At 46.4% G+C, this 13,724-nt stretch overlaps 3 protein-coding genes across 3 annotated transcripts; 2 read left to right on the forward strand and 1 right to left on the reverse strand.

The window, feature by feature from the left end:
* Positions 1-70: 70 nt before the first annotated feature.
* Positions 71-1,542, forward strand: LACBIDRAFT_335317 (uncharacterized protein; the record flags this gene model as incomplete). Its single annotated transcript, XM_001890168.1, has 16 exons — positions 71-73; positions 141-143; positions 211-213; positions 281-283; positions 358-360; positions 428-430; positions 498-500; positions 568-571; positions 639-711; positions 779-781; positions 856-901; positions 960-962; positions 1,038-1,073; positions 1,142-1,187; positions 1,243-1,449; positions 1,520-1,542. Coding segments are annotated over 16 exons (462 nt in total), but the record flags the coding sequence as incomplete, so codon positions are not given.
* A 4,375-nt stretch (positions 1,543-5,917) lies between these two features.
* On the forward strand, positions 5,918-6,209 carry LACBIDRAFT_317589 (uncharacterized protein; the record flags this gene model as incomplete). The annotated part of the gene is made up of 2 exons (XM_001890169.1): positions 5,918-6,004; positions 6,060-6,209. The coding sequence occupies 2 exons, from the start codon at positions 5,918-5,920 to the stop codon at positions 6,207-6,209; spliced, it is 237 nt and encodes a 78-aa protein (XP_001890204.1).
* Positions 6,210-7,410: 1,201 nt separating this feature from the next.
* LACBIDRAFT_335320 (uncharacterized protein) lies at positions 7,411-9,410 on the reverse strand (the record flags this gene model as incomplete). The annotated part of the gene is made up of 11 exons (XM_001890182.1): positions 7,411-7,753; positions 7,817-7,894; positions 7,992-8,007; positions 8,083-8,154; positions 8,250-8,317; positions 8,372-8,537; positions 8,588-8,758; positions 8,850-8,947; positions 9,005-9,109; positions 9,216-9,331; positions 9,393-9,410. 11 exons carry the CDS (start codon positions 9,408-9,410, stop codon positions 7,411-7,413), a joined length of 1,251 nt encoding a protein of 416 aa, XP_001890217.1.
* Positions 9,411-13,724: the final 4,314 nt, after the last annotated feature.

Genomic DNA, 13,724 nt, shown 5'->3' on the forward strand with positions numbered 1-13,724 from the left:
GGCTGTAGTCAGGATCTGGCTGGCCCTTCCTGCTTGTTGCTGACAAGAGCATGCTCTGGGTTTTGAACAGCGTGTAAGTCAGGATCTGGCTGGCCCTTCCTGCTTGTTGCTGACAAGAGCATGCTCTGGGTTTTGAACAGGATGTAAGTCAGGATCTGGCTGGCCCTTCCTGCATGTTGCTGACAAGAGCATGCTCTGGGTTTTGAACAGGATGTAAGTCAGGATCTGGCTGGCCCTTCCTGCTTGTTGCTGACAAGAGCATGCTCTGGGTTTTGAACAGCGAGTAAGTCAGGATCTGACTGGCCCTTCCTGCTTGTTGCTTGTTGCTGACAAGAGCATGCTCTGGGTTTTGAACAGGCTGTAAGTCAGGATCTGGCTGGCCCTTCCTGCATGTTGCTGACAAGAGCATGCTCTGGGTTTTGAACAGGATGTAAGTCAGGATCTGGCTGGCCCTTCCTGCTTGTTGCTGACAAGAGCATGCTCTGGGTTTTGAACAGCAAGTAAGTCAGGATCTGGCTGGCCCTTCCTGCTTGTTGCTGACAAGAGCATGCTCTGGGTTTTGAACAGCGCTGTAAGTCAGGATCTGGCTGGCCCTTCCTGCTTGTTGCTGACAAGAGCATGCTCTGGGTTTTAAACAGCAAGTAAGTCAGGATCTGGCTGGCCCTTCTTGCTTGTTGCTGATAAGAGCATGGTCTGGGTTTTAAATGGCATGTAAGTCAGGATCTGGCTGGCCCTTCCTGCTTGTTGCTGACCAGAGCATGCTATGGGTTTTGAACAGCATGTAAGTCACCATCCAACTGTTCTTCTCTACTTGTTGTTGATAAGAGGGTGGCCTGTGTTTTAAATAGAAGGTAGGTCTCAGCTTTCTTCTCTTTTCATTTTGCTAAGAAATGATGAGATTGTGAGTTCAGTTCTACAATTTTAGAAAAACACTTATGAAACTCCACTTGTTCAAATAGACAGTCAGTATTTTATTGTTTCTTCCAATATTTTTTATAAAAACCAGTAGTATTGACTGAACTAATTACTATTTTTAGGCAAAGGATGTCCTTGATCTTACAGACTGGTCCTTGGTAAACCTTCACTAGCTTCACTGTGTAAATGCTATTCATTATTCTGACCACCACATAATTCTATCCAGATTCACAATACCAAATCCTTCAAGGACATTGCCTTTCTATGTATTGGTGTGTCTACTCTCATTTATGACCACTCTATCATAACTACTATTTTACTGCTCAGTGACTACTATCATTGCAGAGCACTCTTTTTTTCTGTGGAAACAGAAACCTTCAAAGTCCACTGCGCCCTTTGAATCAGCCATTCAAAAGTTCAACTTGTCTGCTGATGTGGCAAAAATTAAAACTGCCATCAAGGAGGCCTCTCAGCTTAAAACTGAGAACCAAAAGAAACAGGCCCTTGTAAAGATTGCTATGGACAATCGTCTTCGTGAGTATCAATATTGCAAGTCTTCCAAGATCTTCTCATTTATTTGATTTTAGCTTTATAAAAGTTTTAGCCCACCTTCCCAGAATTTCATAAATGCAGCACATGTCTCTAGTTACCACCCATTATGATGCACCTTTTGCCTTGTTGTTCCCAAAAAAATAGATAGTCTCATTTGAGCAAAAGAAAGTTAAGGATGGTAATTTTTTCAAAAGTCCACAAGCTTTTCATGTTCTCAAGCTTCCACGGCTTGAGGGTGCCCTTGAGTTGTCTTCACAGTGTATGTGTATGGGAGTTCAAAGAGTTGTTAGAGGGGGGTGAGATGATACATGATTTATGTATTCTCTAAAGTCTGTCAGAAAAACATGAAAGATACTGATACATATTCCACATTCCAACGTATTCACAAAGAAAGAGGGGCTCTAAGTACCAACAGTGGTAAAAAAAATACAGGTACAAGAAACGATGGCTAGCAATGAGGGAGGACTGGGGAGGTACAGATGAAGGGAGAGTGGCATCAAACTCAAAAGGACGTAGTTGAGTCAACCTCAATAGTCGGCACGATGCTCGCAATAAACTTGAGGAAAACAACCAGATAAAAATCGACCCTCATCCCCTCCACCTCCTCTTCCTCAGCCCCAGCTTGCAGCTGTTGAACGTCCTTGGCACTCCCAGACGACTTTCGGCTGAACAGCCATTTCTTCTCTTTCTTTGGGGTGTCCTTGCCCAAGGAAGAAGAGGATTTACCGCGCTGCGCCAGCTGTTCCTCAACAACACTGTTGTTCATCCGTTCTATCACTTTCTTCATGACGCTGGCATGTTTGCATGGATGCACGGAGGCAGCTTGGAGAGAGGCAGAGTGGATGAATGGTTCGATCGTTACTGTTTTCTGGGCATGGTCTGCTGAGATGTCTTGGAAGATTTGGGAGGGGGTCAGTGGGGTGCGGTTCTGTTGTTTCGATTAGCTAGTGTAGAAAAAAGGGAAGAAGGTAAAGGCAAACCTCATCGTAGCCGATCAGCCAAACACGTGGGGTCTGGTAATACTTGTCGTATGTGATCATTACGTCGTACGTGCGGACTTGAAGAAGATTGCCCTTTGCGACTTCCACATTGGCACTACAAAGAGATCATCAGCGCACTTCAAATTCCAGCAAACCCAACAACGTACCTTGCATCAACCACCCCAGCAGCAGCAGGTATAGCGGACGCCTTGGGCGCAGCTGCAGCCGTAGCCTCATCATCCCCCTCCTCCAAATCATCCTCCTCCATATCAGGGATATCATCCAAATCAGGTGTCTCCGGCCCAACGCCCTCACCCCCTCCCCCGCCCAACGACACGCCCCCCAAGCCCCTCGAAATCCTCTCCTCATCCTCATGGGGCCCATCCCCATCCAAATCAGGGATATCAGCAATCTCACCCACGTTCGTCACAGAGTCCGTTTGATGCGCCTGCCGACCCGCATGCGTCTCGACCCACTCGTCGCCGTCTGCGGAGGGCGAAGAGGAATCAGCGAAGGAGAGGAGACGCTTGGCGTCCTCGTCTGCGTCTGTGTAGGCTAGGGAGGTGGCGCGCCGGAGGCAGGGGACGCCATGCGTTACTAGGTATTGTTTCTCGGATGGGAGGAAGTCTCGGGATTTGGAGGCGTCTCCTTTTTCCCTGTTTACAAGTCACTCAATCTTCGCGTAGAAAGGAGGAGGAAGGAAAGAATGGAGGAAGAAGGGGCTTACCATGTCCATACAGGAAACTTGTACACCAAAAAGTCACCTGCAGCGACGAATTCCTCTGTTGTTCATTTCACGGTGAGCAAAAAGGAACGAGATGGACGATCGTGAAACGTACCGGGCGTAATACGGCCGTGTTCTTTGAATTTGCTCTCTTTGAGAACCTAATAGATGGGCTTGACAGTGAGATGATGCCCAGATCACGGATAATAAGGCTCACTGGGCTTAGGTACTCTCGCACGGCGAATAGGCTGGACTGGTTGATACTTATGATTAGGATGGTGGAGATGAACAATGTGGCTGTGGGCTTACTTGGAGAGCTTGCATGGAGGTTGGATTGAGGGAGCCTGAGAGCTGTGGTTGACAATGATAACCCCAATCGTTCTGTAGAGAACCTCCTCGAACAGCTGCATGGTGCCGAAGTAGAGGCGGTTGAACCTCACCGAAATCTCGATGACAGACCCAATCACGCACAATATGGCACTCGTGACTTGTTCCTCATCAATCCACTCCTCGTCCAACAGTGGCAACTACAAACATACTTAGAACTTTGACACAAAGGTACTTACGTCTCTCGAATTTTGAGCTTCTTTCTTACAATATAAAATGGCCATCCTCAGATGCGCGTGATGATCAAGTCCCGCTCAAGGCCTACTCACAGGCCACCACTCTAGAAACACACATGAGTGCTCGTACACGACCAGTACATCGGTGTAAACCAGAACTCGTTGAAGCACTATCCGACACCCCTCACATAAACCCACCATAATCGCATGGCTTCGACCCTCCTTCGCCCTCCCTCGCCCCTTCAAGCTTCAGATCCTAATCCTGCTGTTTGAGCTTACATGGCCGACCTTACCAGCATCCCTGGGTGCAGAGCCTTCAGATGGAACCTCCAAAGTCTCCCTTCCGCCTCACTCCCCCATTCCACTTCGAATCCTTCGTCTTGGACCTCAGCTGCCTCTCCCCCCACTTCAAATTCTATCAACCCTTCATCCCTACCCTCATTCAAACTTCTACGCCTCGGACAACATAAACTCTGCCTTGTCATTTCCACGTGATCGCCACGCGAAGTCCTTCATCCACTGTTAGAATCGACGTGTTCGATGCTGGGTGGAGCGCGGCTGAAGGTGTTGTGCTTGATTTCAGGTTTCCAGAGAGGAGGGATTTCCATGGGCCCGAATGACATGAGAGGAAGTTTGAGATCCAAAAAGGTTGGACTTGAGACACAACCTCTACTCCACACAATGCGCACACAATCCCTCGGAATTGAGATTCACCGTTTCGTTGTGCTCCTCAGGTCCAATCTCAGACAGCGGACGCTAACCAGAAGGACGGATGCTTATGCGGAGCATGTTCGTCGTTGCAGGAGTATATCGTGCATGTCATGGGTATTGTTGTTCTTGGGATTCTTCAACGTCGACTTCATCTTCAAGGGCGCCATTCACTCCTGCTACCGTGGCGTGGTCTTGTCGACTCGGAGTTTGTCTTCGACCCCCACTTGATCGAGTTCAACTTTGAATTCTGAAAAATAGAAACCAGCATGGCAGACTACGCCCACACAGCAGCCACCACCGGCTCCATCTACCTCTCCACCATCTTTCAACACGACCTGTACTGCCACTACGTCCCGGGCCTCGTCGGTGAGGGTCTCTTCCGCAGCTTCTTATTTGGATTGGCTTGTATGAGGTGTCAGCGCGCTTGCGGAAAATCAACAGGTTTGTACCAACGATTTCGGTGGAAACAACGACTTTTCAAATTGATATTCGCACCTCAGTAGGTTTCAGTACGCCATTCAGGCTTTGTCGGTCGTATGTGGTTAGCGACTGTTCTTTCGCTTCAGTCGACCGGCCTAAAGAACAATGCATGAGGCCAAGTTTGCCACCATCTGCCTGAAGAGGCGTGAAGTCGGAGATCAATCCGTTTAACGTATGTCCTTTACTCGCATCCATGTTTTTTCTGTCTTATTAAAAGGTCATCACTCAGATAATATTTTGTACCGAACTGGGCATAGCTCGGGGCTCCAGTCAGGACTCCAGTGAGTCCCCATCAACCATTGGTAGAGTCATGGCCTAGACTGCTTACTGTAACTCTAAGCCATCATGCTGCTCTATCATCGAGTCTGGTGCCTCGCCCAGTCAGAAATTTTGCACCAATAAGCGGATGCTGGAAGTTCGCTGGGTTGCGACACTCCCTCCCTCTAAACACCCGCCTTCGCGGGAGTAGCGGTCAGCGCCAAAACTGCCACTGTCTAAAGCATCTTATGAAGGCACTTAGGTAGCTCGTTCCTTCCCCGCCCCCGAGTGTGCAGAGATTTCGACCTTGCGCCCTTCACGGTGAGTCGTTTCTTGTGCTTCGTGCCCTTTCTGAAGCTGACTGTTCTTACCATTAAGGACATTGTGGCGGTCACCACCATCTCCACTGGGCGCGACATACCCTTCCCTCACAAAAGTTGGCCATCGGTTCGAATGGCAGGTGTGAAAGTGGTGGGCGCCTGTAAGGTTTTATGGTTTTTACGGAAGTTGCTTGATCTAATTATGAATCGAAAATTGAAGTTGTGCGTCTCGCCAACATCGAGGCCGCCAGCAAAGCACTCTTCGGTGTCATCGGTTGCCTAGGACGATATAAAATTTCTCTAGGGTGACAATGTTTCTGGGTGCCAGGTTCAAAATGAACACCCTTTCCTGTATCCCAAGACACAACAGAAATAGTAGGATGCTGCCCAGTGTAGAACCAATAGTATACGCGAATGACAGGTTTTCCCCTGGCTGCAACTTGTTACATGTTAGGGCTTGGCACTGATACAAATAGTACCTTCACTCCATACACACTGCTTGTGAGTTATTCTCGAGCTTTCACCTCGTACGAAGCTGATCATTCTACATATAAAGAGAATTGTCCCCCACGTCAACTCTCACACACTCCCTGATAATCAGTCGCGACAAATCTTGACCGCAGAAGGGTTCTACAATTCGACGCTCATGATCGACTCAGATTGTGGGCTCGTCATATGTAAGGGCCTACGTGATTCACCAAAATGACGTGTCCAATGACAGGGGGCAAACTCGTGCATCTCATCGCTGTCATAGATTACAAGCAGGACATCAACGTTTCAAGCTTCAAGTCGAGGTGGGTCTGTTATATCCGTTCTCGCTTGTCTGAATGCTTACCAACAACAGACTCAACATTACAACGACAGTCACGACACCCAATGGTCCAGGCAGTTCAATGTGCTGAGATGGTAAGCCCTCATCGACGGGAGCTCTTCATATCTGATTTATCAATCAGTTCCCAGGGAAGCGCTCCTCACTGCTCAAGATTGACCCAATTTTATCCAAGGGTTTCTCACCGCCTGCTTCAAATCCATTGCCCAGCACTACGTAGATGTGTGGTGCTACTTAGCGCAAAACGGAAGAAGCTGGTCTGTGCGGTTACGTGGGTCGAGTGTGATGGACGAACTATGTATACTTATCAAGTTGGGGTTTCTATTAGGGCAACGGAGAACAACAAAATGGAAGGTCGATTTTAATGCACCACCCCACCAGCTACAAAATCTTCTGATTGGTATAACATCTGGACCCCTACAAAACCTTCGCATTTAGGACTGAATTGGATTGGAGAGTCACAGTTGGTACGTAGTCTATGCCCGTGTCGCATTTCCATAAACCCTTCCTGCACAGATCGGCCCTACAATCGCTGTGTGATCACGTACAGCGTTTTCCGCTCAAATTCAGATTGTAAGGTCGCAATCATTCTCGTTTGTGGGTGCGCAGCATGAGAGCTCACTTGCACAGAGCGGTCGATGAACTTATCGAATACCTCGTCATCTACAGTCAATACTTGTCTTTCGACTACGATGTTTTACTCACTCGGTTGTAACACGAATCAGCAGACTGCTAGGGACTTCAAGGGCTCTTCAACCATGTCATCTGGCGCATTCAGAAGGGAAACGTTTTTGGTTGAGAGCTACATGAGGGAAACTCCGGAAAGGGCATTGTACAAGCTGAAGCAGCCTGCATTAGTAGAAGGAAGCTGTGTTCCTTTCACGTATATCCTCCATTTAACCATCACACCAGCTCTTGGTCCTATACAAAGTCATTCTACGGGCTTCTCTTCGTTCAAATTAGTGGCGCACTTGTATTTTTTATTTGATACATCAACTTCGCGGTTCATGATCATTTTTGTTCGGATTATGGCACATGTATACAGACAACATCGTAGACAGGGAATCAAATCATTAAGTCATGCTTTGCCTATGCCCCAATCCTCGTCCTCATTGTTCTCGAAGGCCTTAACTGCACTTTGTAGCTCCTCCATACTCTCGGGTTTCATCTGATACTCCTTGATCAATTGGATGATCTTCGCCAGAGTTGCATCCCGGTCAAAGCGGCCTGCCAGCTTCACATATTCCTTAATCTCCCTGTGAACTTTGCTCCTTTCATCTGAAATGCTGTAGGCCTTAAAGACGAGCTTGATCAAGCGGCGGGAAAGGCGCAGACGGGCATTCACCAGGAGGCCAAAAATTATTTGCATAATAATTGTGAAGTCAATGATGTATGCCATTAAACGTTGTAGCATGAGTGCCCTAAGGTTTTCTCACTTAGTGTTTTAACATGGCATAATAAGGAAGACATATGATTGCTTGTACACATCGAAAATCCATTTTGCCAGCAAGAGACCCGCAACAATAGGAATCACAATGGGAGCAGCAGGTGCAGTTAAACCCCTAATTAACGTAGTCAAGGCACCAAGCAGCGAATAAGCATGGGGACTGACAACTTGTAAAAAAAAAAAAGGTGGCACAGTCAACAAAATTGACTTACAATATTGTGTTGGGATCTGACAGCTCGTCATATTGATTCCCAACAAGTTCAATCATTAGCTTTTTCAGTTCCTTGCTTTCCAGATACTAACAGCCATAACCATAAGTGAGAAGAGGGAGTGATGTTGAAATATTTACCCCGCAATCATCCTGAATGTTCCACACTTGAACAATATCAGTATGTAGAACCTGTAGACATTCTTCTATGGTGTTGCCCGGAAAATTCATGCTAGCCGCAAGACCCATCCAATAACCTAACAAAGAGAGGGTAGATTAGTTGGACTTTCACTGAGGGACACATTGGAAGACCCATACGCTTCCTCCCAACTCTTGAAATAGGTGTCAGCATGACATCAAAGAGACAAACATTTAAATGCTCACGCAATCACTGCATCAATCTTCACAGCTGGATTCACGTGTTGGGCGATGGCGGTGACCAGCGCAACATCTTCAGCAACATCGACCGCCAGGGAGTTTTTAACACAGTCAGCAGTGAGACGGACAAGCTCGTTCAACATCTTTCTGGTAACCTTGTATTTTTCATTGGCTGTGTTGGCAAGTATAAGCACAAGCCCAATACATCTCTTTGTAACTTACTTGAGACGGCGATGTGCGGAATGTCTTTACCAACGGCCTTTTCGAAGGGACCAACACACAATTCTTGAAACTTTGCTCCTGTCTCCTCAGCAAGACGTGCATTTCGGGTTTCCCGATCCAGATATTTGTTGTGTTTGTGGAACTCTAGATTGTTACCATATTCAACCTGCTCTACCAACTTATCATATTTGGTAAAAACGGTGATCACAGGAACTAAAGTGAACAGTGAGCCATCGTCGATCAGAAAACACCAAGAACCTACCAGGGCCAAGTTCTCCTTTGGACTTCATATGGAATAACTCCTCCACCCCAGCCTCGAACAAACGATCACCTTTAGACAAGGACACTGGGAAACAAAGCCTGCACAATACCTTCATCATCTTGTTCACTCAAGTGATTGAGGAGTGGTAAACATACCAGACAGCATGTACCTGATCCCTCACATTGGGCATGTCCTTCCGAACTTTCAAAAAATCAACGACTTTCTTGAAGTTGTCACCCTCCCCATGCTCGAAGCCCTGACTGTCATGTAGAACAAATCTTCCGTTTTCGCTGGCTATAATCTCAGTATTGATATCCGACACGCCCACATATGACAGTGACCCTAGCCCTTACCAAATGGACCAACCGAACCTGACAATGCTTCATACTATATGGGGCCAGCGGACTCGGCCAACATCTCAACAAATCATCCATAGTGATGGCTGGGCCGAACAGGTGGGCGCCTGCCAATAATGGGCACTCCTATTGAAAATGATTCACAGTTGTGTGCCAATAATTGGGGCTCCTATTGAAAATAACCCACACTTTGCACCAATGCCATTATTATTTTGCGCTCTACAGGTGAAATTATTTTGAGCTCTGCAAGGGGTGCAATTATTTGCACTCTACGGGGATGCAATTATTTGTGCTCTAGAGGTGCAATTATTTCAAGCTCCACAAGAGGCGCAATTCTTTTGCACTCCATGGGGGCACAATTATTCCAAGCACTACAGGGGGCGCAATTATCTCAAGCTCCATGAGGGGCGAAATTATTTGCATTCCATGGGGGGCACAATTATTTTGAGCTCCATAAGGGATGCAATTCTTTTGCACTCCACAGGGGGTGCAATTATTTTGTGCTCCACAGGGCACACAATTCTTTCAAGTACTACTGTATGTACCTTGTGCTGTTGATAGGGTCACAAATAGTCTGTATCCAGCATTGTTTCAGAGTGTGCTGTGCCCAATGTGAATGTGCACCAAAGGTCAGAGTGCGCCCAATGTGAATGGGCACCAATGTCAGAGTGCGCCCAATGTAAATGTGAACCAAATGCCAGAGTGTGCCCATCAGAGTGCACCCAATGTGAATGTGCACAAAATATCAGTGCACCCAATGTGAATGTATGAAATGTTGGAATGTAAATGGGCACAAAATGTCAGTGTGCCCAATGTGAATGCATGAAAAGTGTGCCCAATGTAAATGTGAACCAACTGTCGGAGTACACCCATCAGAGTGCACCCAATGTGAATGTGCATGAAATATCAGAGTGCGCCCAATGTGAATGCATGAAATGTTGGAATGTGAATGGGCACCAAATGTCAGAGTGCGCCCATCAGAGTGTACCCAATGTGAATGCATGAAAAGTGTGCCCAATGTGAATGGGCACCAATTGTCAGAGTGTGCCCAATGTGAATGGGCACCAGATGTCAGAGTGCGCTCAATGTGAATGCACACAAAATGTCAGTGCACCCAATGTGAATGTTCACCAAATGTGAGTGGGTGCCAAATCACTTGTACCTGCACTAAGTATGCATCTGTGTCTGTTATTTTCCAGTTGTATTTCCACCCATTATCTTTTTGCATGAAATGTCAAGTATGCCCAATGTGAATGTGCATGTGAGTGGGCGCCAAGTCACTATGTTCCTATGGCATTTATTTTGCACAAAAAATATGTGCCCCCCCAATTGTAGTAAATGCCTGGCCCACTTTGGCAGGGATTTATGGCACTGATGCACTGCACCCATTGGTCTCATTGGTGAGTCCTAACCTGTGCAATTATTTTGCGCTCTACAGGCACAATTATTTTGAGCTCCACAAGGGGCACAATTATTTGCACTCTATGGGGGGTGCAATTATTTTGTGCTGTAGAGGCACAAATATTTCAAGCTCCACAAGGGGTGCAATTCTTTTGTGCTCCAGGGAAGCACAACTATTTCGAGCTCTACAGAGGGCACGAGGCGCAATTCTTTTGCGCTCCAGGGCGCAATTACTTGCACTCTATGGGGGAGCAATTATTTTGCACTCTATGGGGCGCAATTATTTTGTGCTCTAGCAATTCTTTTGTGCTCCAGGGAAGCACAATTATTTCGAGCTCTACAGAGGGCACAAGGCGCAATTCTTTTGCACTCCAGGCCGCAATTACTTGCACTCTATGGGGGAGCAATTATTTTGCGCTCTATGGGGTGCAATTATTTTGTGCTCTATGGGGCGCAATTATTTTGTGCTCTAGAGGTGCAATTATTTCAAGCTCCATGAGAGGCGCAATTCTTTTGCGCTCCAGGGCGCAATTACTTGTGCTCTATGGGGGAGCAATTCTTTTGCGCTCTAGAGGTGCAATTATTTCAAGCTCCATGAGAGGCGCAATTCTTTTGCGCTCCATGGGGGGCGCAATTCTTTTGCAGTCCAGGGCACAATTATTTGTGCTCCAGGGTGCAATTACTTGCGCTCTATGGGGGCGCAATTATTTTGCGCTCTAGAGGTGCAATTATTTCAAGCTCCATGAGAGGCGCAATTCTTTTGCACTCCACATAATATCAGAGTGTGCCCAATGTGAATGCACACGAAATGTCAGAGTGTGCCCAATGTGAATGTGCACCAAATGAAATATGAGCAATGTGAAGGTGCACCAAATGCGAGTGGGTGCCAAGTCAGTATATACCTGCAACAAGTGTGCATCTGCACTTGTTGTTTTTTAGTATGTATTTGGAGAGTACCCAATGGGAATGTGCACCAAATGTCAGAGTGCACCCATCAGAGTGCGCCCATCAGAGTGCACCCATCAGAATGTGCCCATCAGAGTGCGCTCAATGTGTTCTATTCTGACTTTCTAAGGTGTCCAGACATGGGTAGGTGATGATACCTCTCATGCTCTCTCCTATTTCGCATTTTTCTCTGCCATCCCATTCTCCTCCCATTTCCAAAACATTTTATGGTCCTATCCTGACTTTATAAGGTGTCCAGACATGGGTAGGTGATGATACTCCCCATACACTCTCATATTTCGCATTTTTTACTGCCTTCCCATTCTCCCCCACCCTCCAGGTCACTCCCAAATCACATTGGTGCCTCCCAAATGCCCCATATTTCACTCTCTTGGATGGTACAGGATATAGGCTGGGCTCTGGGCTCCAGAATTACACTTCCTGGTTTAATCTACAGGAATTGAAGATGGAATTCCTGGAATGGTGGATGGATTTCATGAATTTTCAGGATGTATTCCATAGATTTGCAAGATGGCTCTCAGCCAGTAACCTACAGCTACTTTTATCCAATATATAGTTATCTTTCTCTGTAAATTTTGGCTGAGCCTTAAGAAACGAAGAAGAGCACTGCAAAGCTCTGGACAATAATCAACGCAACATGCTTGACAGAAAAATCACACTTGTGAGAGTGTGACAGCCTAGACAAAACAGCTGAGTATTGAATTCGGTTGGCCACAGACAACCGTTGCTCTAAAAAATGGTATCAGTAGATGCTGAATTGCGTCTAAATTATGATTCCAGCTTGTTTGAGCATCCAAGCTTCTTCCCCCATGTTTTGTAGCATGAACTTGTAGAATTATCGGAATGTTTGCCTTTGTTTGCTTGGCCCTTCCAACATCTTTCAAGTCTTTTGCTGCCATAAAATATTTACACAACTACTGGTGCTTTTCTAATAGGTATAGATCGATAGAGGACATTTATACAATTCTAATGATACTAAATTTGTACATTCAAGCTTCTTCCCCCACCCCCTGAGCTGGAAAATATACCGGACATGGCCAAACTTTGACAAAGTCCAAACATCATTTGGCGCAAAAAAATTGTTTCAGTGGGGCACATGATGTCATTCAGCAGGGCAGCTACAAACTACTTTGGTCCACGCATTTACTACAATTGGGGGGGCACATATTTTTTGTGCAAAATAAATGCCATAGGAATATAGTGACTTGGCACCCACTCACATGCACATTCACATTGGGCGCACTCGACATTTCATGCAAAAGAATAATGGGTGGAAATACACACTGAAAAATAACAGGTGCAGATACATACTTAGTGCACACATTTGATGTGCATTCACATTGGGTGCACTCTGACATGACATTTCATGCCCATTTCACATTGGGCGCACTCTGACATTGAAACAATGCTGGACACAGACTATTTGTGACCCTATCAAAGCACAAGGTACATACAGTGGCACTTGAAAGAATTGTGCCCCCTGTGGAGTGCAAAAGAATTGCGCCCCCTGTGGAGTGCAAAAGAATTGCATCCCTTATGGAGCTCAAAATAATTGTCCCCCCCATGGAATACAGATAATTTCACCCCTTGTGGAGCTCAAGATAATTGCACCCCCTGTAGAGCTCAGAATAATTGCGCCCCCATAAAGCGGAAGTAATTGCACCCTGGAGCACAAATAATTGCACCCTGGAGCGCAAAAGAATTCCACCCCCCATGGAGCGCAAAATAATTGTGTCTCTCATGGAGCTTGAAATAATTGCACCTCTAGAGCACAAAAGTAATTGCGCCCTGGAGCACAAATAATTGCGCCCTGGAGTGCAAAAGAATTGTGCCTCTCATATTGCGCCCTGGAGCACAAATAATTGCACCCTGGAGCGCAAAAGAATTGCACCCCCCATAGAACACAAAAGAATTGCGTCTCTCATGGAGCTTGAAATAATTGCACCTCTAGAGCGCAAAAGTAATTGCGCCCTGGAGCACAAATAATTGCGCCCTGGAGTGCAAAATAATTGCGCCCCCCATGGAGTGCAAAAGAATTGTGCCTCTCATGGAGCTTGAAATAATTGCACCTCTAGAGTGCAAAAGTAATTGCGCCCTGGAGCACAAATAATTGTGCCCTGGAGCGCAAAAGAATTGCGCCTCTCATGAGCTA

Source organism: Laccaria bicolor, genomic scaffold (genome assembly GCF_000143565.1).
Source record: "Laccaria bicolor S238N-H82 LACBIscaffold_82 genomic scaffold, whole genome shotgun sequence".
NCBI classification, from domain to species: Eukaryota; Fungi; Basidiomycota; class Agaricomycetes; order Agaricales; family Hydnangiaceae; genus Laccaria; species Laccaria bicolor.